The sequence below is a fragment of the Myodes glareolus genome, chromosome 4, assembly GCF_982192425.1.
Source record: "Myodes glareolus chromosome 4, mMyoGla1.1, whole genome shotgun sequence".
NCBI classification, from domain to species: domain Eukaryota; kingdom Metazoa; phylum Chordata; class Mammalia; order Rodentia; family Cricetidae; genus Myodes; species Myodes glareolus.
This window is the reverse complement of record NC_142029.1, coordinates 63362337-63386428: the sequence shown is the minus strand read 5'-3', so window position 1 is coordinate 63386428 and position 24092 is coordinate 63362337. Positions and strand designations below refer to the sequence as shown.

The 24092-nt window shown below is 44.0% G+C and overlaps 1 protein-coding gene across 3 annotated transcripts in view; it reads right to left on the bottom strand.

The window, feature by feature from the left end:
* Cpne4 (copine 4) overlaps positions 1–24092 on the bottom strand; it is a 482133-nt gene that overhangs the window by 452988 nt on the left and 5053 nt on the right. Inside the window, exon 1 of one of the 3 annotated variants that reach the window (XM_085689654.2) lies at positions 8163–8376. The exons of the other annotated variants lie outside the window; for them this stretch is intronic. Within the exon in view, the coding sequence (XP_085545780.1) occupies positions 8163–8185 (23 nt within the window). The 5' untranslated portion in view covers positions 8186–8376. Of the gene's footprint in view, positions 1–8162; positions 8377–24092 lie in introns of those variants that run through there. 3 annotated transcript variants of the gene reach the window in all.

The window sequence follows — 24092 nt, the reverse complement described above, 5'->3', positions numbered from 1 at the left end:
TCAAGATACAGAACCTCCTCACCCGGTACCAAGCATGAAATGAGGTGAGTACAGTTCATATGCATGTGTATTGTATATGTATTTATACACATTTACATAATTTTATATGCATATATACTATATGTGTATGTAGTATATTATATTGTAAATGTTCATATATTATATGCACTATATATAATTCCATATGTAAGCCATTGAGGAGCATAAATCGAGACATGGTACCTATTTTCTCACCACAGATAAGAGAACACTGTGTGACAGTGATACTTATCATCAAGAGCCTTCTGTGCTTTTCAACTCCTAATGCATTATCTATAACCACAAAGGATCAGGGCCAGGGATATTAAGCAACTCATCCACTCACTCTAAGCAGGAAGTGACTAAGCTGAGCCATCTGACCCATACATTCACACAGTGTATGTGCCAAGGCATGGATACTCTCATGCCTTGTCACATACATGTATAGTGCCCACCTTCAACTACGGCTCAGAGTATCCCCACTGAAAATGTCTTGGGAAGGGTTTTCTAGGTAAAGCTGTGCCTGTGGCCCAGGTGGCAGAGGGCATGAAGTCCTGGGTCACATCATCAGCACTGCACAAATAGATAAGGGAAACAAGAGAATCAGGGTTCAAGGTCATCCTAAGCTAATAGGAAGTTCAAAGCCAGTCTGGGCTACGTGAGACCGTGGTTCAAAAAAAAAAAAAAATGAAGAGGGGAGACATTTTTCCAATGATTCTTACTTATTCCAAAAGATCTGTTCTAAAATAAACCCCATGAATGTATCTGTTATAGGACCAGAGAGATTGTTACTTACAATGCAGTCCTGATGACCTGACTTTGATTCCTAAAACCCACATAAAATTGAAAAGAAAGGCAAAGTTGGTGCTCTGACCTCCATACAAACACTGTGGTGTATATCTACTGCTACCATACACATATACAATAATAATAATGATAAAATAAATACAATTTAAAAATGTCTATTATCAGCTGGGCAGTGATAGTGCATGCCTTTAATCCCAGCACTCCAGAGGCAGAAGCAGGCAGATCTCTGTGAGTTCGAAGTCAGTCTGGTCTACAAGAGCTAGTTCTAGGACAGGCTCCAAAGCTATGGAGAACCCCTGTCTCAAAACAAAACAAAACAAAACAAAAAGTTCATTATCATCATGCCTTGATGATGGCACCCAGGTATGATCATTTTTTGTATGATCGTGAAACTTCATAGCCAATATGCTTTTTGGATAAAATATGCCAATGGCCTTTTCTAGCCTTGTTCATCCTGGGCTTATTAAACTGGGACACTGTGCAACCTCCACAGCTGATCTTTGGCCAATCCTGTAGGCTAATTGTCTGCCAAGAGCCGTCCAGGTGATGGATATCACCATCAAGAGCCTGTGCACACAGAACGCAGTGGGCAACTGCTTAGCTGTTTACATCCTTTTGCCTAATGGAAGGTAGACGCCTACCTGGGTTCAGACATAAGGGCTAGTGCTGGGCCACATGGATGCTCCAAGTCCCTCTCTGAGGCAGATGTCAGGGTCTGGGGCAGGCCTTACTAAAGGGCCAATACATGATAGTAACCCTCTTGCACATAAGGCGTGAACTGTACAGAATCAAGTACCCTAAGAAAAGCCAGCCCAGTCCTCCTAAGGAAGGGGAGGTCCCAGACTGTCAACGTTCTGAGCCTAGCACAACCTTTCTCCCTTTCCTCTATGCTTGTTAACCTCCCAGCGTGGCTTTCAGAGGCCGTGTTGATGCCATATGCTCACGCCACTGAAGCATTTTACTGCCTGAGCAGAGGCACTTAGCCCAGAGACGAGCACACTGCTTGCATAGTTGGCTGGCTCTTAATACTTCCTTAGGAGGCTCCAGGCTTCAAAGAGAAAGTGCTGGAGAGATTTGGGAGGGTGCCAGCCAGGCAAAGGCTTCCTAGTGACACACACCAGGATCTCAGCCAGCCAGGAAGAGGGGCCTAAGTCATTAGCAACAGAATTTTGGTATAAAGGAAAACAAAACGGAACACAAGTTAAAATATATATCTACACCTTTCTTTGGATGGCAGATGTCCATGTGGGCCATGTGACTGAGTGTCCTTTTGTCACAGCGAGGCTGGGACATGGAAAAGTCTGTGAACTCGGGATGCTGCTATCACTAAGTGACAGCATTGGTGGGGAAAGACCTGCTACTGACAACAAATGAATTAGAAGCCAGGGATGGTGTCACAGGCATCCTGTGATACTCAGGGAAGTCTCCAATAGCGAACAGCTCTGGGACCTGACATGTAGGAACCCCAAACTACATTACCGTGTAAAGCAGGGCACTGTTCTCCTAACCTGCAGCTGTTGCACTCAGAAGTGTGTACTGGGTCGCAGGAGCCCTCCAGGCTGGGTTTGAATTTTGAATGTCAAATGTCCTGATGCAGCAGCCATGGGAGCTGACTTCAGGGAGCTTGCTTGTCCCTTGGTCATATGCAAACCTAACTAATTACTTTTCTTCTAAAACACACACACACACACACACACACTTTTTCCTAGCAAAATAGACTGTCTTCTTGGGCAATTGGAGGAAACTGATGATTGACTTGAGTGTGCTCAGACCTGTTATCTCTCTTCATGGAGGGTTCTTTGGCCCTAGCAAGGGGAGCCCCAGCGCTGTGTACTTATGGCCCTCAGTGACCTGTTTTAGTGACTTCTTTCCCTTTCCTTAGTCTAAGCGCCACACTCTTGGGTCCAGGTATGAAATCTGCAAAGGCCAGGCGTTATCCCAGTGCTGGCCTGAGCAAGGTGGGAGAGACCGTACTGCGTGCTGCATGGGCGCTTCTCTAGCCCGTGGATCCTGAGGGGCTGTGCTCTCTCTCCTTGGCTCCAAAGTCGGGCAAAATCAGTCCAGACTCAGGCACATGTGCCTGTGGTCTGGTACGTGCCCCATCCCACACCTTCAGCCTTCAGAGCCCCGTCCTTAGAACATCCAAGAGCTACCTTCTCGCTGAGCCCCAGGGACTTCCTGGCCTACTGGTTTCCCTGCTGGTTTCAAAGGCACCCCGGGTTTCGAAGCACCAACGTGAAGAGCGCTGTCCCTGGCCTCAGAAGGCCTCCAAGTCAGAGCCAGAAGATGCCTTGGAAACTATCTAGCTTGATTTCCCCGTCATGGGTAACGAGAAGCCCACAAGGAGGCAGGTCAGGAGGGTGCCTGGCCCATAGAGCTCCTGTGTGCTCGTCAGCAGTGCTGCCCACCTGCGTGGGGCAACCCTGAACCAGGGCAATTTCCTGTGGAGTCTAAGTGTCCCAGACACTTAGGACAGCAAACAGGACACCTGTGCTCTAAGACAATGTGCTAGTTACTTAAATAACTGGCACAAGCCACTTAAGGAAGGACGGGTTTATTTTGGACCGTGTGTTAGGATGGGATACAGTCCCGTCATGGCTCGAAGGCGTGGAGGCGGGCACAGGAGACACCTGATCACCTTGTACCCAGAGGCAGGAATCAAGAAGAAGGAAGGGACTTGGAGCTGGGCCATTTCCACTTCCTCCAGAGAGGTTCGACTTCCTGAAGTTTCTAACAGAGCACCACCAAGTGACCAAGTGCTCAAACAGAGGCATCTACAGCAGACATTTCACCCTGAAACATTGCCATTTGTTCAAAATGGCAAGAATGACTTGGCATAGAGCTGGGTTCACACTAATAACCTTCTAATACAGACTTTCGCCACACATGGAAAAGAAATAGTACCCAAAGCTTTCCATCTTTGTTGGTCCAATAGCCTGTACCCCCTTCATTGTTAGCGGACTCCATTGCGGTCTCCTTAATGATGGAGGGGGTGAGCTTGCCATGGCTGTGGGTTCCTTGGGGACCTTTTACACGGTGCTGGTTACCCAGAAGACATAACACCTGCAAAGTGGCAAAAAGATTCTGGTTGCTGGGGCAAGGGAATCCAATCATCTAGTCACGATCGATGCTTTAAAAACGCAAGGTCAAATCCCACAAGATGGTTTTGTTCTGAAACTGTGAAAAGCCAGCGTGGTCCGGCTGTGGGAGAACAGAGCCTTATTTGAAAGAAATCTATTCAGCTCCCTGTCGCTCACTGGGACATATTTTATTTTATGTAGCTTTTGTGATGGAAAACGTTGGCATATTATTAGGGACAAATCCGACTAGGATTTGAGCAGCTCTGCATCCTAAGCTTAGGTGGCAGGAGCTCTTCTCAGGAGTCTTGCATGTAATGCCTCGCCCATGCTGTTTTCTACAGGCCTCCTTGTATTCTCTCCCCCCCCACACCAGGGTTTCTCTGTGTAGCCCTATCTGTCCTGGACTCTCTCTGTAGACCAGGCTGGCCAGAGTTCCACTTGCCTCTGCCTCCCAAGATTAAAGGCTTGTGCCACCATGCCCAGGTGCCCCTTTATATCTTTCCAGACCTTATTTGTGGACTTCTACCTGCAAACTAGTCTGACAAGGACTTCCTCCTCTTCCTTCTAGGATCAACTTCCTAATTGTTAAGTATCAAGACAATTTTTCTATAAAGGGGCAGATAATTTGTTCTGGGGCTTTGAGAGTAATATGGTCTCCATGAAAAAAAGCAGCCCCAGATGATATTGAATCTGTGAGTGCAGTTGGAGGCAGACAAGCCTAAGCAGGGGAACTCGTGTGCAGAGCTTGAGTGTCCCAGTGTTAGCAGACAGCCACCTTGCACTGTAAAAAGGGGTTTGCTCAAAGTGACATATGTTGTACTGATAAACTCAGAGTGCAGACAGCATTAGCCATGCGTGGGAAACAAACCACCCCTGAATGTCTACTGTCTTTTCAAAACAGTATTTTTAGCTCAGGACACCTGAAGAAAAGGGAAAGGGAAAGCTCGTTCTTCAGCTACCGCATGTTGAAAAGTTGAGAACAGAAACGGGATGCCCTCCTGCATGGGTCCAGGTCCCAGGGCCCGCCCCTTTCTCCTCCACATTCTTGACCCCCTGTTTCTGAGAAGGATGGGGATCAAGCTGCCGAGTTTCCAGTAAGAGCTGTGGGGGAGCTGATCAGGAGCAGGAAGAGGTACTTGGGCAGGAGGGGGTTTATCTCAGGAGTAGTGAATTTGCCCAGAACTCTCAAGGCACCTAAACAAACCTAGGCTAGAAGTATGACTGTGTTCACTGGACTTCTTTCTTTCTTTCTTTCTTTCTTTCTTTCTTTCTTTCTTTCTTTCTTTCTTTCTTTCTTCTTGTTTTGTTTTTCTTTCCTTAAACTATTTAATCTGTTGGGGTTTTTTTAACACTGGCCATGGAAGTAAGATACCTAATTTTATTAAAAATTGGTTGTATTCCATATGATTTTTAATGTATTTTGTTCTTGGTTTCTGTCATTCACAAAATAGTCATTTGACGGTTTTTGATTAGCTGGATTGGTTTGGTTCTCTTACTATTACCTCTGATGGTTTTGCATGAGGTTATAATAATATAATGTGTAATAGGTCTGACATTATTTAATCAATAATATTTTTTAAATTGATCATGTATGTATTTCATTAAATTCTCTGTATTCTTTTAAAAAAATCCATAGTTTAAAGATTTCTTAGAATTTCTATTAAATCACTTCTAATCAAATTGGGAACGAAAGTCAATTTATTCTGCTGACCCAATATTTAATTTTATTTATCATTTTATTCTTTATCTAATACATCTTCACAATTGAGGATGAATGTTTAATTTATTTATTTCAAGATGCAAAATAGTCCATGCTTGGATCATGGTTTAATTTTTGTTATTGCTTGTTTGTTTTGTGAGACTGGACCTCCATCTGTTGCCTGGACTGGCCTTGACCTCATCAACTTACCTGTACTGTACCACGTCACTTTAACCCAAATAATTCCCCTTCACCATAGGGAGGGGCATGGTCTTCAAATCGCCATTTAATGACCCCCATCCTAACCCATGATGGGGTACATACATCACCAAAGACCTTGTCCCCCTTCTTCCTCTACAGGGCCACCTTTTCAACCAGGTCTCACTTGAGAAAACAAAGTCTAGACCAACTCTAGGAATCACGCAGTGTTCTTAGACTGACAGGCACCCTTCCTAACGCAGCAGACACACATACCCACAGTCGGCACACACATCATAGGAGGTGTGATGTCATGAACTTTCCAATAATCAATGGAAGCAGAGCAGTGAGAACATTTACATTCTAAGCAGCCAGCAAATATTTGATAAAGGGATTATTTCCTTTGCTTCAGGGCAAGAATCCAAAGGTCATGAGCAGAAGAGACCCCAACTACCCTCCATCTCCCAAGCAATACTAACGGTAAGGCTAAGCCATCTAAGCATCACATGGAACAATCACAGGGAAATGCTAGCCTCAGAGGGAATAAACTTAGAAGCATCAGCTTCCATAGTGAGGCTGATAACACAGCGTCTCAGCTGGATTTCATATAAGCATTTCCACGGAAAGAGATACAGACACAGGGCTAGGACCAGCGCTCAACAGCACAGGGTGTTTCCCAGGGCTCACACTTTCGTTGCATATTTATTTAATGTTCTGTCTTCAGTATAACAGAAGATTTGCACGTCAGTGCCCCCTGTTCACATTATACACCCGTCTCATCCTAGGCAAGAGCATATTTGACAGTTATATCTGGAGGTATCAATTTGTCTTTCCCACCGCATTTTGTCAGGTTCTCAGGTATATGACAAAGCACGCTGATGACCCAGATGCGCGGACAGTACGGCATACTGCCTCCTCTTTGGGCATCCGCTTACTATACAGGTGTTACAGCAACGTTAAGATAGCCTTCTGTGAGTGAGGGATGTTGAAAAACCACAATTTGAATTGGCTTCAGTTACACATCCACTATGAAAACCACAAAGGCAGATTAAATGTACCTGTCAGCAGGCATGTAAAACTGTAGACTTTTTCTGACCGACAGAATTAGGTAATGCAAATGACAGGGCAATTGAAGCTTTTCAATGCCAAAGGGCTGCAATAAAGAAGAAACAGGAAGCAAAGGGTATAGCTTAGAGATCCCGCACTCGTCTGACGTGTAAGAGGGTCTGGGTTTGAGTGCTAGCACTGAAAACAAAAACCCAAAGCCATGCCAAGGACAAACTAGCCAGATTAGTAGTTCTAACCCAAATCTTGACTTCCAGCCTCCCAGGTCTCCAGCTGGTCAGACTCAGCTTGGAGAGCTTTGGTTACCTGAAGATCTGACAAAAATTATGGGTTAGACTTTCTCCCCCTAAGCTGGGGACTCTGTTTTAGCACTTTCTCTTCAGCCTTATCTTCTACACCAGTGAATTTTCCAGCCACAATATAAGTGGACCAACTGGAGTCTGGGATGGGCTGGTTTAACCCCCGTGCCTGTCATCGGCTGAAGAGAAGCATTCGGGAGAACTACGGTCATGCTCCGGAATGAAGGGAAGTTTGTCAGCCACAGGAGCCCTGAGGAAGGGCAATATTTTCCCATGGAAAGTGGAGGTAACAAAACTAAACATCAGAAACATGGTGTTTTTGTCTACATCCATTCCTGTCCAGGACTGGGGTTTTGTCTCTTATCTGAATATTAATAACATACAGAAATTAAATTTACATTCACTGTCTAAAAGGTTCTGTTAAATTGATACACACACATAAACACACACACACACACACACACACACACACACACCATGAAAAATTGTTCCATTCTTGAAACTCATCTAACAAGATTGCTCAGACTCTCTCACCCCTGGTTATGGTTTTGCAGGATTACATAACCATGGCGGTTATTTAGTTTTGCACCTATCTGTACCAACGTTCCTGGATTGAATCTTAACATGCTGGAGAGTCCATCACCATTTTAGCCTTCTTTTCTGAACTGACGGCACATAGTAGACATTCAGTATGTGCTAGCTGGCTGTGTGGCTAAGGAAGACAAGCAGGGAAGAGGGGCTGAAGGTTAACATGGGTCAAAAAGGCCCCTCGGTAACAACAAAAGGTGGAGCTGTTATGGTCTGAATTGAGGAAGGAGGTACAAGTGGACGGGAGGAAAGAAAGAGAGGAGATTAAAATAAATGATGAATAAGAAGAAGGCAAGAAAGAGGGATGGGGAAGAAAAGAAAATGGAGGCAAAGACAGAAAGGGGAGTGGAGGGGAACAGCGAAGGATAGAGGATAGGAAAATGTGGAAAACGTGCAGAAAGAACTTACCCTTGTGCCTCTGGGTCTTCCATGTTTATTCTCGTTCTTCCTCTATTTCCCAAACAGTTCTTGGTGCCTTACAGGCTGGACAGCACCTAGTTCCAAGCTTGTTGGTCCCCCACCAGAAGGTTGTGTGAATCACTTCTGGTACTAGATTGGTGCTTCCCTGGCTAACACCTATGTCCTATGAGTATGGAGCTGTCACGGATCTTCGGGAGTCAGTTCTAGGAAGCTGTGTTTCCTGACCCAGCATAGAAAGTGCTGAAGGATGTGTAGGCAAAAGCTAGGGCAGGACTGGCCCTCAGCCAGGAGCTATAGTGGGAGGTCCTCTCCTCTTATTAGTCCCAAGGAATCACATGACATTCTCAGTCCACTGGCAGCCCATCAGGGAATCCAGGCTCAGAGGCTCCATGGGGCAGGCAAGGGCAAGGGCCTTTGAGGATACTCATTGGCATGAATCCATGGCTCCCTCCCTGCCAAGTCCCCTAGACTGTGACATCTCTTCTCTAGCTACCTGTGAGGACTCAGTGACTGGAAACCAGAATGCCCAAGACAATGAAGACAAGTAAGTACCTAAAACTTTCAAAGATGCAGCTCTTCGTAATGACTTAAAAGCAAAACCAGCCCAGGCTCCGCAGTGTTCTCAGTCCTACTGTCCTCCCCTTTCTCTCTAACAAGTGCCACAACATAAAGAACGCTGGCACACTTTTTTTTAAAAGACATTTTTCATGATGAGAAAGGGGCTCTCAAAGGGAAAAGTAGATAGTATCTCCTTTCAGATCTATGTCGTACAAAGACTCAGGAGTGCAAATATGTGTGTCGGGTTTGGAGCGCCTTTTCTGAAGGGCTTCTGACCCAAACAAGCCACTGGGCACATGAAGACAGATCCAACTGTTACAGAATAAAAATTAAGCTTAGGAAAACCAGGACAATGCTCTTGAGCAAGCACCAACACCCAAAATAATGGGAAAATCTGCCTTAGCGCTTTATTTTAAAAAGTAGTTTGCAGACTTCATTAATCACTGTTCACATATGGTGTGGCTGTCGCCTTTATGGATCATGTCTTATCGTGAAAAGATTTTCTTCTATTGCCTTTCTTTTTGTTCTCTGTACCATGAGATGAGAAATGAAGGAGGGCTCTGAAGTTCGTGATGCTAGGATCAACATTGACAAACAAGGTCAGTCGCATGAGCTCAAACGTGAGCATCTTCATTCTCAAGCTACAAAACGATCCTAGCCCTTGCAAAATAACAGCAACCTTTCCCCCACTGAGGCTCTACCCTGATCTTAGGTGAAAAATTTACAACCCTTCATGGTGAGTAACACATATATATATATATATATATATATATATATATATATATATATTCATGTAGCTGTGAGGACAGAAATTTTAACAAATCTGATTCCAAGTAAGATTTTGTTTAGGTTGTAAATCCCTTGGAGAAGCTACCCAGGTTATGATTCAAAATAATAATCATAACTGCCTGTGATATAATCCATCTGAAAATAAACTAGATGAAGTGGTCATTATTAGGGCACACCCACACACACAAACACACACATATATATGAATGGAAGACGAGGTTTAAAATCAGGCACTTTGGGCTTCTCTTCATACTTTGGAAAATGGAATGATACAATAATAATGGAAAACACGGGCTTCAGAAAAATTTGTCGTCATTCTCTTCCTTGACACGATGATGTCACTGTATGGAGCTATCTATCATACAAACCTAACTTTTGTTTTCACATCCTGAACCAAAACGTCACCTCTCTACCTCTAGCCCCATCACTGATAGTGTCTGGAAGTTCTAAAAGGATCAAGAATTCACAGACACAAACAGCCTAAACCAAAGCTGTCTCTCAAGGGGAAAGACTGGGCAGCCTATCCAAGCAGTACACCTGTCTGACTGTCCACCTGTCTGTATGTCTGTCTGTACCTGCCAGCTTCTAGCAGAAAGACCATTCGAACTTGGGACCACTAAGCACATTCCCACACCACCATGGCTCTCTAAAGGAAGCCAATTGCAAACTAGAACTTAAGAATCCAAGAGTCAAAATTTCACTCCTCTATGTTCCTTTTCCCGAAAGGGAAAAAGTGGTCAGGGTCCTATCTAAGCCAAGATCCAAGGAGCAGGCTTCCCTGCCTCAGCCCAGGGTTCCTTGCCATCTGCCCGTCCTCAGCCATCCACCCCACACAGGGAGTGAGTCACTTACCACAAACGGGAGGCAGGCTGACTGCACCCGGCTCCGAAGGTTGGAGTGCCTACAAGGAAAACCCTGCAGCCCCGTAGTGTGATGCAGAGGCTGGAGCCAGAGCTCTGCTCCCCTCTCAGCTGAGCCAGTGTGGCTGCCTCCCAAACGTCGAAATTAATAACTAACTCCATGGTCAAATCTGTGGAGTTGAGCAGATGGGAGCCCCGGCTGTCTCCTCAGGAGAGAGGGCAGTGGGAACTCTAGTTCCTGAAGGGGGCACAGCAGACTCTTTGAATTAGAAGTCAGCTACCCTGAGCTCACTAGAGAACACCAGCCTGTCTCCTGGGATGACAAATCTCATTTTCTTCTGGAGGTTCGAGCACATTACAGGCTACCCTCGCTACCACTTCTGCCCCACTCCCCTCTTCACAAGTAATGAATTTATAACAATCGTCCTTCCTGTAATTTCTGGAAACTCTGGCAAATGTCATTTCCACCTGCGATTTTGGCCCATGAGTGAAGGGACCTTAGGCGCTCCGAGTCTGTGGTTACAGAGGGCTGTCAATCCACAGGACTGTGGAATACACGCTATAAGCATGTTCTCCAACCCCATCACTATAGATAAGGTCAGAACCAACACCAGACAGGATTGTGATGACGCCCAGATTCCCTTGTCTCTCTAGGTGAGACACTGTGACAGGAGACACTCATGGGTTTTGTGTCCATCTAATAATTCAGACTGATGCTGAGTGACTCTGACTGATGCAGACTCAAGAGACTGCAGCTGCTGTTGGGCACACTGGGGCACAGTGGCACCAAGGATGTGTCTGTTAGCCATCTCCTCTCTCTCTATTCTACAGAGTAACCATGCACAAAAGCTCATCAAAAAGTAAATAAGATATTTTGATCTTATAAATAGGATGATAAATCATGCATCACAAATTACATATCTACACCCAGACAATTACCCAAACCATAAGCACCTACTGTGTGCCAACACTTAGTTATTTGACCCATCATTTATACTTCATATATATATATATATATAGTTCTTATATATACTTCATATGTATATGCATGTATACTTTATATATGTACTTCATATATATAGTATATATTTCATATACATCTATACTCCCTTGGACATTTTGAAGAGAGTGTATATTTCTTATCTAGAGATGGCCAAAATGAGATACTCCAAGTGCAGGACAGGACTTCATAGATGCTTTCTACAGAATTCTAGAGTGCAGACATGTCAGTCTGTATCACAGCTTTGCAGCTCTGCCATTGTCAAGTGGAAGAAACGATGTGCAGGAATGGATATAAGTATGCTCTTATGAAACTTACTTTACAAAAAAAATAAAATATCTACAAAAAAATTCAGTTTAATCACAGGCTACAGTTTCCCGGCCCATGTGTTAATAGATCGCGTTTGAAAAGACTTCAGGGCACAGCCAATCCCCAGTTGCCTGAACCAAGTCTTATTTCACCTCAAATTTCTCTTAGATACAGAACAGAACATTTGGAAAGCTTAGATCATAGTGAGAAGTTGGGATTTTTTTAAATGATGGGAAAGGCATGGGAATCCAAAAGAGATTGTCCCTTGGTCATCCAGGCCTAGATGAACTAAGCATTGAGCTTCACCAGGCATTCCGTTCCTCCCAGCTTAGGCACCAGTGTTCCCGTGTTACTCCACAGTACCATGCACATTCTCTCTCACTGCTCCATCTCCATGGGAAATGACTCTCATTTCTTCCTGCTGAAGGTTTCCAGTTCATTTCAGGGCTTCCCTAAACAGAAGAGGAAGCACATCTACAGGCAGGGGTGACGAGAAAAGGAGAAGGAGGACCCAGCTGTCTCCCCTGCTTGTGCCTGCAGCAGAAAGGGGGCTCTCACAGGCAGCCGAGCTGCAAACCCAAGAGGGCTCATTATTTTGAGCGAGGGTGTATATTGTTCACCTGGACCTATTGATTCTAGCATCTCGGAATTCTGAACAAGCAGCTCGCATCCTAAAAACAGCATGAGAAACTTAGTTAAAAGAGTTCTAAGGAGATGGCCCTCATGGGGGAAATCACAGACTCCTGCTTGATGTGACATGACAAGAAGGCATGACTTGCCAGCCCACTCACTCGTGCTTGGGTATTCCTGCGTGCATTCTTCTCTCTGCTTTTCCTGTGCACACAGGTGCTGCGCCAAAGGACCCACACAGCCTGAGGTCAACTGGTAAATTTCAGCTTCTATGAACAATAACAAACAGCCACACAGCATCACCCGTCGTGGGTCTGCTTATTTGCGTGATGGATGGTGCCTGTGACATAAAACATCTGGATAGACACTTTAAAAGCTGCGCCGGGAACCAGCTACCCAGATGCTTAGTATGAAAAAGGTCACAGTCAGATGGCTACCACCTTCCCTTTGCCCTAACTTCCCATCCAAGGAGCTGTTACCGCTGAAGAATCGCACAATTTTGAGACAGGAACCCCTTTCATTCATTTGTCTCTATTAGGATAGACGGAGGTTTGAACTCATCGATCATCAGCTGAGAATCACATTGAATTATGTCAGCTCCAATTGGGTTGCGTTTACTCACTAGCACTTAATGACACCATAAAGCATTCAGAGTCAGCCAGAGCTGATGCTCAACAACCACGGACCATTACACGTCAAAGGAAAATGTCTACTAGATTCCCTCCGTGCCATCAGATAAGGAATTAAAATAATAGGGATATGCAGTGTTTCCGCTGTTAGCCTACGATTAAACACAGATCAGTGGGCAGCAATGGAGAAAAAGCCTCCGGCCCTCTTCAGTGCAGCCATTCATCTGTTTCTCTCTATGTACTGAAGTAGAAGAAGTGATCCCTAAGACAGCTCTGCTGGGCTTCCCTTCAATGGCATGTACCCCGGGGGACATGAATGCAATGTGTGTCACAAACTTATATGCGTTGTCACCTTTCTAAGCGCCCTCAGCTAGGATAGAACTCCCTTAGTGGATAGCAAAACTGCGTCTTAGTTTGGCCTGTGATAGACACCTTAACTCTTGCTTTCCGGTTATACAAACAAACACTTCAATAATGCAAAGCACAACTCCAAAGCAAACTGGCCTTGGCTTAGGAAATCACCATTAGAGAATGAAGGCAAGCAAGGCTTTAAAACCGAGCCTTGTTGGGGGAAAAAAAAAAAAAACAGTTTGAGGGTAAACGAGATATTTCTCAGTTTTGATGGTTCCAAAATCATTAAAAAATATAGGACTCGGAGTCTGGGAAAGGTGTTATGATTTGAAACGGGATTTAATGCAGCAATCCTCAAAGGGTGAGTACCTTTAATTATAATATAGTAAACACTGATATAGCAGCACACATGAACAAAACCTCATTGAGATCTTTGCTAACTTTAAGAGTGGGAAGGAGCATTGAAGTGTTTGAGCTTCACAAAGAGTTTAAGCCGTCATGTTTTAGCAAGACTTTACATTTTGGAGTAAAAAGGTGCTTGCCTTTGTCTCATGCGTCCATTGTTCAGTATGCAATCACAGTCAAGTTAGCCAGCATCTCTGAGCTGCTTATTTTGTGCAGATCAAACCCATTGCCCCTAAGATTATTTGTCCCTGCGTATCTTCCCTGCTGAAACAGAGCAGCCGTAAGGGCAGGGTTATGTCCCTCTCACCCATTCTACGTACCCCGGTGCCTCATACAGCATGTTGCATGACACTTGATAGATAATCCTGGACCACTGAGCAGTGTGGCTCTGAGGAAAACATAGGGTAATGTGCGCACAGAACCCTGGAAGGTACCTGGCACACAGTAAATGCCATAGGCGCTCAACAAATGCCAGGGCCTCTTCTGTTTGCTTTTTGTTTTTTGTTTTTTAACCACTAATGTTCTTCCCAGGTAAAGCACAGGAGGGAAAACACATAACTAGCCTATATTAAGTAAATATTTAAGAAACCAGCTCTCAAAGTGTGGTCTCTAAACCAGAAGCTGAGCATCACCTGGGAAGCAGAACCACAAAGTGTTTTGCTCCCGCCCTGAGTGTGCTGAGCCAGAAGCCTAGGTTGGAGAGCCAATCAATCAACTGTGTTTCAGGCATCCGTCTAGAAGGCTCCTGTTCATGCTCAACTGTGACATCCACAGCTTGAAAATAATATTTTAGGCTGGCGTATTTGATACTTTTTTAAAAAAAGATTTATGTTTAACGGGTGTGTGCACATGCATGTGTGTGTGCGTGTGCCTGCATGTGTGCATAAATGTGTGCATGAGTATGTGTGTTTTCCCTTGTAGCTGGAGCTACAAACAGTTGTGAGCTGTTCAATAGGGGTATTTACTGAATTAGACCCTGCGAAAGAACAGTACGTGTTCTTAACAGCCAAGCCATCTCACCAACTTGGCCTTTCATGGCAAGAGAATGCCCACCGTCCTCACGGTGACTGGTTGCCTTGGACATTCTCTGAACACAGATTAAGAGATTTCAAGTCTAATGTAGTAATTGTTGCTAGCCTTGTGGAGGGCAAGGGCTAATTCTGTGCTCCGTTGTGTTCCTGAGGCCAGGGGTAAGCTTGCCCTTGCATTTGAAATAAAATTGAAACCAGGAGAAACAGGAATTTTGAACTTAGAGAAGAAGCCCCAACTGGGTGTTGTATCATCTTTGTGCCAGGGGCTGGTAAGAGAGGAAAGGAAGAAGAGGTACAGGAGAGGGGTACTGGCGAGCAAGGGGCTGTGTAATGTGTCCGTTTTGTTGCTGATTTCATTGGCTTTATAAACACACTCCCAACTTTCCCAGCTCACCTGCAACACGGCAAACCACTACCCTTAGGGAGTCGCATCAGGCTACCGTTTGAGAGAGGTGCACAGCCAGAATAGCTACAGCATGAATCCTGTAAGCCTCACGGTTACCGTGGCACCGTCGTTATCCTCCGTTTACATCTGTGGCACTTCAACGGGACAAGCAGAGCCAGAATCTTAAATGCAGGGACATGTCACTCAGAATTTATGTCCATCACCATCAGGGAGCCTGTCTGACTATATGACTATACAGAGCATTGCCCTGAAGAGTGTCTCAGTGAGCCTTCCATTGTTATCATAAAGACCATGACCAAAAGCAACATACATAGGAAAGGGTTTATTTGCCTTATATGTGTAAATCTTAGCCCATTGTTGAAGGAAGCCATGGCAGGAACCTAGACACAGGAACCAAAGCAGAAGCACAGAGGAGCATTGCTCAGTTTACTTTCTTATACAATCACCTGCCGAGGGGTGGCACACCACCCACAGTGAACTGAACCCTCCTTCATGAGAGTTCATGGACTTGCCAATCTGACAGAATATTTTCTCATTTAGATTCCCTCTTCCCAGTTGACTTCACCATGTGTCAAACTGACAAAAACCCAACCAGAACAGAGATAGAGCGGGACATTTATGAGGATGAAAATCTGCCTTTTAAGAATTCTATGATCTGAAAGCTGGATATCTAATGTACTTACAGACAAATCCACAAATGCTGGCATACAGAACTTCATGCATCTACTCATATCATGTGATTTAGAGCAAACAATCAAGGCACGGGAACATTCTAAACAAATCTCAGTGGTACAGAATAGATCTCAAGTGAGCACATGCATGGGCTACGCATAGTGTGCTTGCTAAAGAAAGAGCATACACAGGCTGGTAGATGGAGGAGAGGGGCCTTCCTGCTGCCTCTATGAACTGCACCAATGATCAGCTGACAGAGAATGTTTAGAGAATGCAGTACAAGATAAGTTAGTCTGTCGTCATTCCTTGAGTAGCATAGACTATTTATGTAATAATCACATTTTATTAGATATTATAAGTAACTAGAAATAATTACATATAAGGATTGTGTAGGATACATGGAAATAATGTATCATAAAAGGGAGTGAGAACCCAAAGATGTTAGCCTCCATAGACATCAGCTTCCATGGATATCAGGGTCTTAGAACCAATGGCCCAAGGATACCAAGGAGTGACTGTATTCTGTGTCCTTTGACTGTAGGTTCTCTGAATTTATCTTTTAAAACCTTCAGTGTATAGTTGCTGCCTGTAAGAGCTTGTGTTGTGCCCTGTGGATTGGTGTGTCCATACATATTCACACTACAAAGCAATAACACCATAAGGAAGAGAGAAAGTAGGGAACTCAGATGCGTCTCGGAGGTGCAATACTTCGTCTAGAGGTGCAAAGTCTTGGTTTGCAGCCCCAGAACCATGGAAGGCGGAAGGTCAGTCCTAGAATCATGGAATGAAGCGAGGAATGGAGGGAGGGAGAGAGAGGGCATCCAAAATTTATTTCATTTTGTTTTAAATGATGGGTATGTGAGCATGTGCCTGCATGAGTTGGTGTGCACTGCATGCATATGGCTGCACAAGGAGGCCAGAGGGGTCCTGGAGCTGAAATGACAGGAGACTGTGAGCCACCTGATGTGCACACTGGGAACTGAACCCAGGTCTTCTGTGACAGCAGTTAGCAGTCTCAAACACTGAGCCATCTCTCCAGGACCCCAAATTTGTTGTTTTTTTTTTAATTGGACATTGAACAAAATTCATCCGTAAAGCAAGACTAAGCATAACTAATCCATACAACATGACTTTTACCAATTATGTGTGTGTGAGAATAATTTCATCTTTTAGGCAAAGTAAATGTGAGTAATAAAATTGCTTATTTTAAAAAGCACTATTTGGGGACTGGAGACAGGCCGCTGTTGATCAGATGGCTACCACGTAAGCATGAGGACCTGAGTGTCAGGCCCAGTGGCCAGCATCTACAATCCTGCTACTGGAAAAGCAGATACAAGAGGATCCCTGTGTCTCGCTGGCCAGCCAAGTCTAGTCAAATAAGTGAGAGGCAGGTTTGGTGAGAGACTCTGTTGAAAAAAAATATTCCTGAGGAAATCAGAGAAAGCTAACCCTCAGCACATAGTGAGGATGGGCCCACTTCCTGATTACCTTCAGTTTGTCCAACCACTCTTTAACAAATGAAGGAATAAGACATAAAGAGGCCGTGCAATTTAGCCAAATCCAGACACCCTCAGAGTGGTAGAGTCAGGGTCAAAACCAGGTCTGTAGTGTCACAGCCTTCATTGTAGACCAAAAGTCTACAAATATTCCTTTGTCCTCATCAAACCATATCATACATAGCCCAGTGGTTTCCTGGCATATACTCTAAACAGCAAAAAGAACATAGACTGCTCTGAGCACACACCAACCCATCAAGTGTTTGAAGGAAATGTTAGGAGACTGCCATTTTTCAAGTCAGCTCTGAACTAGACAAGAGGATCTATCCTCATTCTACAGGGACAGAAGAGTGAGCTGAAACACAGGCCCAGAGTTGAGAAAGTTCCCTCTGGTGTAACCTGGGCCCCAACTGGTTCATGTAATCTGTACTTTACTGAAGCTGTTTCCTCATCTAGAAGAGATGAGCATGGTGGCTTGAATGTTGGCTCCCATAAAACCCATATATTTTAAAGCTTGGTCACCAGCAAAGGAACTCTTTTAGAAGATTAGAAGGGTTAGAAGGTATGGCCCTATTGGAGGAAATGTGTCACTGGGGAAAGGCTTGAGGTTTTAAAATCCCTTGACAGGCTCGCTCTCTCTCTCTCTCTCTCTCTCTCTCTCTCTCTCTCTCTCTCTTTCTCTCTCTCTCTCTGCAGATCAGAATGTAGCTCTCAACTCCTTTTCCAGCACCATCCTTACCTGTGTACCACCATGCTCCAGGCTTGATAATAATGGACTAAACCTCTGAAGCAGTAAACAAGATCCCAATGAAATGCTTCTTCTATGAGTTGCCTTGGTCATGGTGTCTCTTCACAGCAATACAATCATGACTAAGGAAAAGGGTGTTCTTAATTTCATGAGGCTGTCCAGGTCTCACATTTCTGGCATCCATAGAAGATGCGTTTTTATCTCTTTAAAATTAAATCAGCCCAGGCCAGACCCAGCCTGATTGTACAGGCGTAAAATCCCAGTGATTTGGGAGGCTGAAGCAGGAGGATCAAGGCCAGATTATGGAATTTGTAAAGCGCTTGTATGGGACAATTGTCTGTATTCTGTCAATTATATTTTAAATGAACGCTGATTGGTCAGTAGTTAGGCAGGAAGTATAGGTGGGACAACCAGACAGGAAGTAGAGGTGGGTCAATGAGAACAAGAGAATTCTGGGAAGGAAGAAGCCCATTCTGTCTGCAGTCATGACCTGGCCACAGAAGAAGAAAGATGTGACTGCCCCACTGAATAAGGTACTGAGCCATGTGGCTAACACAGATAAGAATAATGGGCTAATATAAGTTGTAAGGGTTAATAAGAAGCCTGAGATACTAGGCCAATAAGTTTATAACTAATATAGACCTCTGTGTATTTCTTTGGGACTTAATGATTGCAGGGAACCAGGTGGGACAGAAAACCTCAGTCAACAAGGTGCTATCTCAAAACAAAAAGAAACATAAGGACTGGGCTTGTAGCTTGGTGACAAGTGCTTGTCTAGCATGTGTGAGGTCCTAGGTTCAATTCCCAGTCACATGAAAAAAAATTAAATAGAAGAAATTAAATCAGGCCAGAAGTTGTGGTCAATGTTAATAGTTGCCCCCAAATCTACTGTTGCCAGATTTTCCTCTTATGCTCCCTTGCTCTGATAAGATTCACAGCCACTATAAATCACAGAACTGAGGAGGTACCATGCAGAAGAAGTCTGTCCCTGGTTTCTTTGTTGTTCTAGAAAACAGTCTTTCTCATCTGGAAAGCCAGAAGGGTGCTGTCCAGAGTCCAGCACTCTAGCTAGAGAGCACCAACCCGTGAGAACCCTGGGCTTACAGTGACAGTGCTAGGTGCAAACCAGTGGGATTCTTCCATTTTGTCTCTAAACTTTTACCTTTGAGTCACCTGTTGAGTCAACATAAAAGGAAACAAAGGCATAAAAGGAGACACCCTGCACCCTGGTATTGGCCAACAAGGTCAAAGCCGGACTTGCCATTTTAATGGCAATGATAAGACGTTCTGCATTCTATTGTTTTTATTTTTAATAATATCTACATTGACTATATATATTATAGTCAGATATTAAATATTCAAAGAAGTTTTAAAATTATTTTATGTTTATGGTTGTTATGCCTGCGTAAATGCTTGTGAACCATATGGATGCGTAGTACCTGCAGGTGTTAAAACAGGGAATGTGATCCCCTGGAACTGGAGTTACAGACTCTTAGGAGCAGCTGTGTGAATGTGTGGGGAGCTGAACTCAGGTCCTCTGGAAGATCAGTCTGTACTCTTTACCACTGAGCCATCTCTTCTCTGGTCCTACCTTTAAATACTTTAAAATAGAAATCATGGTTTGATTGATTGTTTCAGACATACCATTTAGGGATTAGGACACTTGTTACATTCCTATTGAATTTCTTTCCAAATCATTTTCCATATAAATGCATTAAATCAATTACTTAAGCATTTATTTTATTATGGTATTGATGAAACTAGCAGATACAAGGCAGTAGTACAACTTGGTCTGATTTATGAATATTAACACATTCATAATATGGTGAATATATTTGTTAAATATACATGCATGTGTGCATACATATTACACACACGCATTTTGGTACAGAAGGGTAGCTGAAGATGGTGGAGCACACTTATAATCCTAGATCTTAGAGGACGGGGATAGAGGGATGAAGAACTGGAAGACAACCTGGGCTACACAGTGAAACACTGTCTCAAAAAAACAGATAAAGAATGGAAGACAGATAGATGACAGATAGATAGATAGATAGATAGATAGATAGATAGATAGATAGATAGATAGATAGATAGATAGATAGATAGATGATAGATAGATGATAGATAGATAGATAGATAGATAGATGATAGATAGATGACAGATAGATAGATAGATAGATAGATAGATAGATAGATAGATAGATAGATAGATAGATAGATAGATAGATAGGTGGAGGGAGAGAGAGAGAGAGAGAGAAAGAGGCGGGTAGGTAGATATAGAAAACATTAAAGTGCCGCTGGATAAGATTCGACCACTCACTCTTCTCTCTCTGAATTACCCTCCACTGACAGAGTTCCTTGATAGACAACGAGACGAAGACACCGAACAGTAATGAGTGTTGTAAAGAACCCCTTCCAGGTTTCTAGAGACTAAGAGGTGGCCCTCTTTCTCTGACCCTGCCATCTCTTTCTGTTCCTCCAGCCTGTGTAACTTTCAACCCTTTGCTTTGCCCCTTTCCTCAGTGTCTTCACCCGTGGCTTTTGGAACAAAGCCTGTTGCCCCCTCTTAATGAGCAAGTGAGTGGAAGGGACAGAGGGGACCTGGAGTCGGGGGACAGAGGAGTCAAGAAACCCGATGGGTGCCTCGCACCTGGGCACAGTTCTGAACCTAGAAGCCTGGCTCATGAGCCCCAGGAGGTGGGCTCTGCCGGTGCTCCGGCGCCCTCTAGCGACCGACAGTCCATCCTAATGCTAACCTCCGAGGCCCAGCCTGATCTAGGCAACTTTGAGGGCTTGCTGGAGTTGAACTCCTGCCAGGCAGCTTCCGCTTCCCCCGTCTCCCCACCCACTCTCTTTCAGAGAGAAGTAATTTGACCCACAAAAGGCTAGGTCTTTGAGACAGGAAAGTATTTCATCCATACACTTTAAGCCGGAGAAGTTTTCCAGGGTCCCATTGAAATTCTGCATTACCCCGATATTTCCAAGGAAAAAATACCTACTTTCCTTTTTAAAATAAGAATAATGAAGCTATATATATTGTGTTCTGAAACAGGCATGTAAAAGCAAGATTTGAGAAAGTTTGTTCATTTTAAATAGCTCTTTAATTTAAAGCAGAGTTAAGATTCCCCTGTGGATTCTTAGAATCTTGAACACTTAGAAAATCTCTGTTTACTTTATTGACTCCATGTGACATTTAAAATAGATGTCTAAACCCGTGCAGCGAGGGCGGTTCTTCACAACGCATGCACACTAGCAGAAATGGCTGCAGACAATGACTTTGTCCAAATGTAATCACATCTGCTGGGTAAATATTGCCGTGTCTCCAAGAGAAAATGTAATAAACTCCCAATTCTGCTTCTCTAAACACCCCAGTGGAGGTGGGGGTTCCCCCCATCCTCTCCAACTCATACGCCACAGAGATGATCAGTATACATGGCGCCAGGGATTGGCACCATCCCCGTCATGGCCTGCAGGGAACTGGAGTCTCTTGACAAGAGGAGTAATCAAGAGGGTTGTCGAATGAGACTCCTGGCCCTGCATAAGTCAATTCCCTGAGTTTTCATGTCCACGTCTGTCCAATTAGAGTCAGTAGATTATCCTCAGGCTCAGCCAGTCTGGAGAGTTCCAAGATGCTAAGCTATTCTTTGCCAGTTAGCAGTGAATCCACCATAAAGCTACTTCAGTGACCTCCACCACTCCTGGGCACAATAAAATCACAGGACTGGAAAGGGGGCACACTCTCACCTACTCTCTCTTTACAAGACCAGCCTCAAGGCCTTCAATACGTACTGACCCAACAGCTCGTGGTCCTTTGGAGGCTTTCAAAGAACTCGGCAGACAGATAAAGGACTTATTGGGATTTACTGACTCAAAAATCTGTTAAATGATATTTTATATATGAAGTACGTTATATGACATATTATATTAATTCACAAGATAACAGAAGTCGCTTAGGAATAAAATTGCTAGCACAGAAAAGTCTGAGAGTTCATATCAGCACTACCATGTTTGTGTTTTGTAGACACAGCATTAGCAGACGTTCACTGGGTGCGTTGAATGCCAACTGAGTCCTTACTATAGACTGCCTAGCTCAAATGTCATAGGAGAGATCATGTAGCTGGCCCTGACACACTTATTGAGTTTGGTCTTGAACTTAATGCCAACCTCTACATAACCAACCCTGTGGATTTGAAATGCTAAACTAGTTTACTTTCATGACATGCCTCCAAAAGAAGAAGAAGGAGGAGGAGGAGGAGGAGGAGGAAGAGGAGGAGGAAGAAGAAGAGGAAGAAGGAGAGGAAGAAGGAGACGGAGAAGAAGAGGAAGAAGAAGAAGAAAAATAAAAACCCAGCTCTGACTATCTGTGTTTTGATCTAGACAAAACAATTCTTTCTTTTCTTTTTGGCTATTTTGTTGTTGTTGCTTTTTTTGTTTTTGTTTTCCAAGACAGGGTTTCTCTGTAACTTTGGAGCCTGTCCTGCCTGGAACTAGCTCTTGTAGACCAGGCTGGCCTTGAACTCAGAGATCCACCTGTCTCTGCCTCCTGAGTGCTAGGATTAAAGACAGGCACCACCACCACCAATCAGCCTAAGAAAACAACTCTTACTGAGTGCTGGGAGGTCAATTTCAATGCCCTGGAGGATGGTCCTGAACCTGGTAGCATTTTATTTTGAATGCATTTAGAATTTTCTGTCTTGCTATTTCATAACTCCAGAGTATCACTACCGTTGCCAAGGAAATGGGACTTGCGTTACTGACATGGATCCAAAGGGGTTTGTTTGTTTTGTTTTAAAATATTAAGAAGACAAAAATGGAAAGATCAAATAAAGGAAGTGAATTTACTTCCTTCTCCCTCTTCAAAAGCCACGAAATACAAATCTGATCACATTTAAAGAATGCAAAGAATCAGCACATTTTTTTTCCCCAGCTAGAAAACTGACATCCCATCAGCCTGGTAGATATTCTCAGAATGTGCTTCTCAGTCTCTGTTCTGGGCGCAAACCCTCCAGAGTTGTGACTCTCCCTGTGTGGTGCAAAGCTCATAACTACATTTATCTGAGTCCCAAAAGGTAGATTCTAATAGAGATGTGAAAAAGATCCCAGCGCTGACCCAGTTTCTCACGGTCAAATAAGCCGAAGGCTTTCACTCATAATAATGGACTCAAACAATTAGATTTTTGAAATCTCTCTCTCTCTCTCTCTCTCTCTCTCTCTCACACACACACACACACACACACACACACACACACACACACACCTTTGGAAAGAGATATCATCTTTGCTTCCATGAACTACACTGGTCCTTTTCATCAAAATATCACATGCAGCTGAAGAGAGCCTTTACAACAAGGCAACTTTTAATCCAAAAACCTGTAAAAAGCAGGGTCCCCTTCAAAGGAAGCTGATAATATAACCAAGATGCTCCATCGCTACACCTGGAGATAAACGGGAAGTCATTTTCTTTTATATTTTTTACAATTGAGAAGCAACTCACAAATTCCAGACCATCTATCCTAAAGTAAACATTTCTAAGTTCTAGTAAAGTTGCTGCTCAGGAGCTGAGAAGCTGTCTATGCCCAAGAGCCAATGTAAGAACTGCACGGGAAGAGTAAAAACCAGGCTGACCACTCAGGAAACGTACGGAGTCGATGGCCACGGAGTTCTTACATGGGACCGTGTGAGTGGAGCGTTGGCTTCATCACAGGCAGCTTTGTTCACACAACCATTGGCAACTGTCCAGGCTTCAGCATCCACCCCCACTATGGACCGACAGATCTTTTTATAGAATGTGCAGGGGGAATCACCTACTTCTGATGTGGTTTGAATTTGAACCTTAGAAACTGTCAGAATCTTTCCATCAAAAGAAAATGTGAAAAATTTGGCCTAACACACACGGGTGTCCTTTATATTTCCCAAGCGTCATCTCGATTTTTGTTTCTCTCTGTGTATGTAAGGAGCTTTGACCAACTCAGTTCAGAACCCTGATCTGCTAAATGAACTTTTGGCCAGCCCTCTTTCCTACCAGACAGGG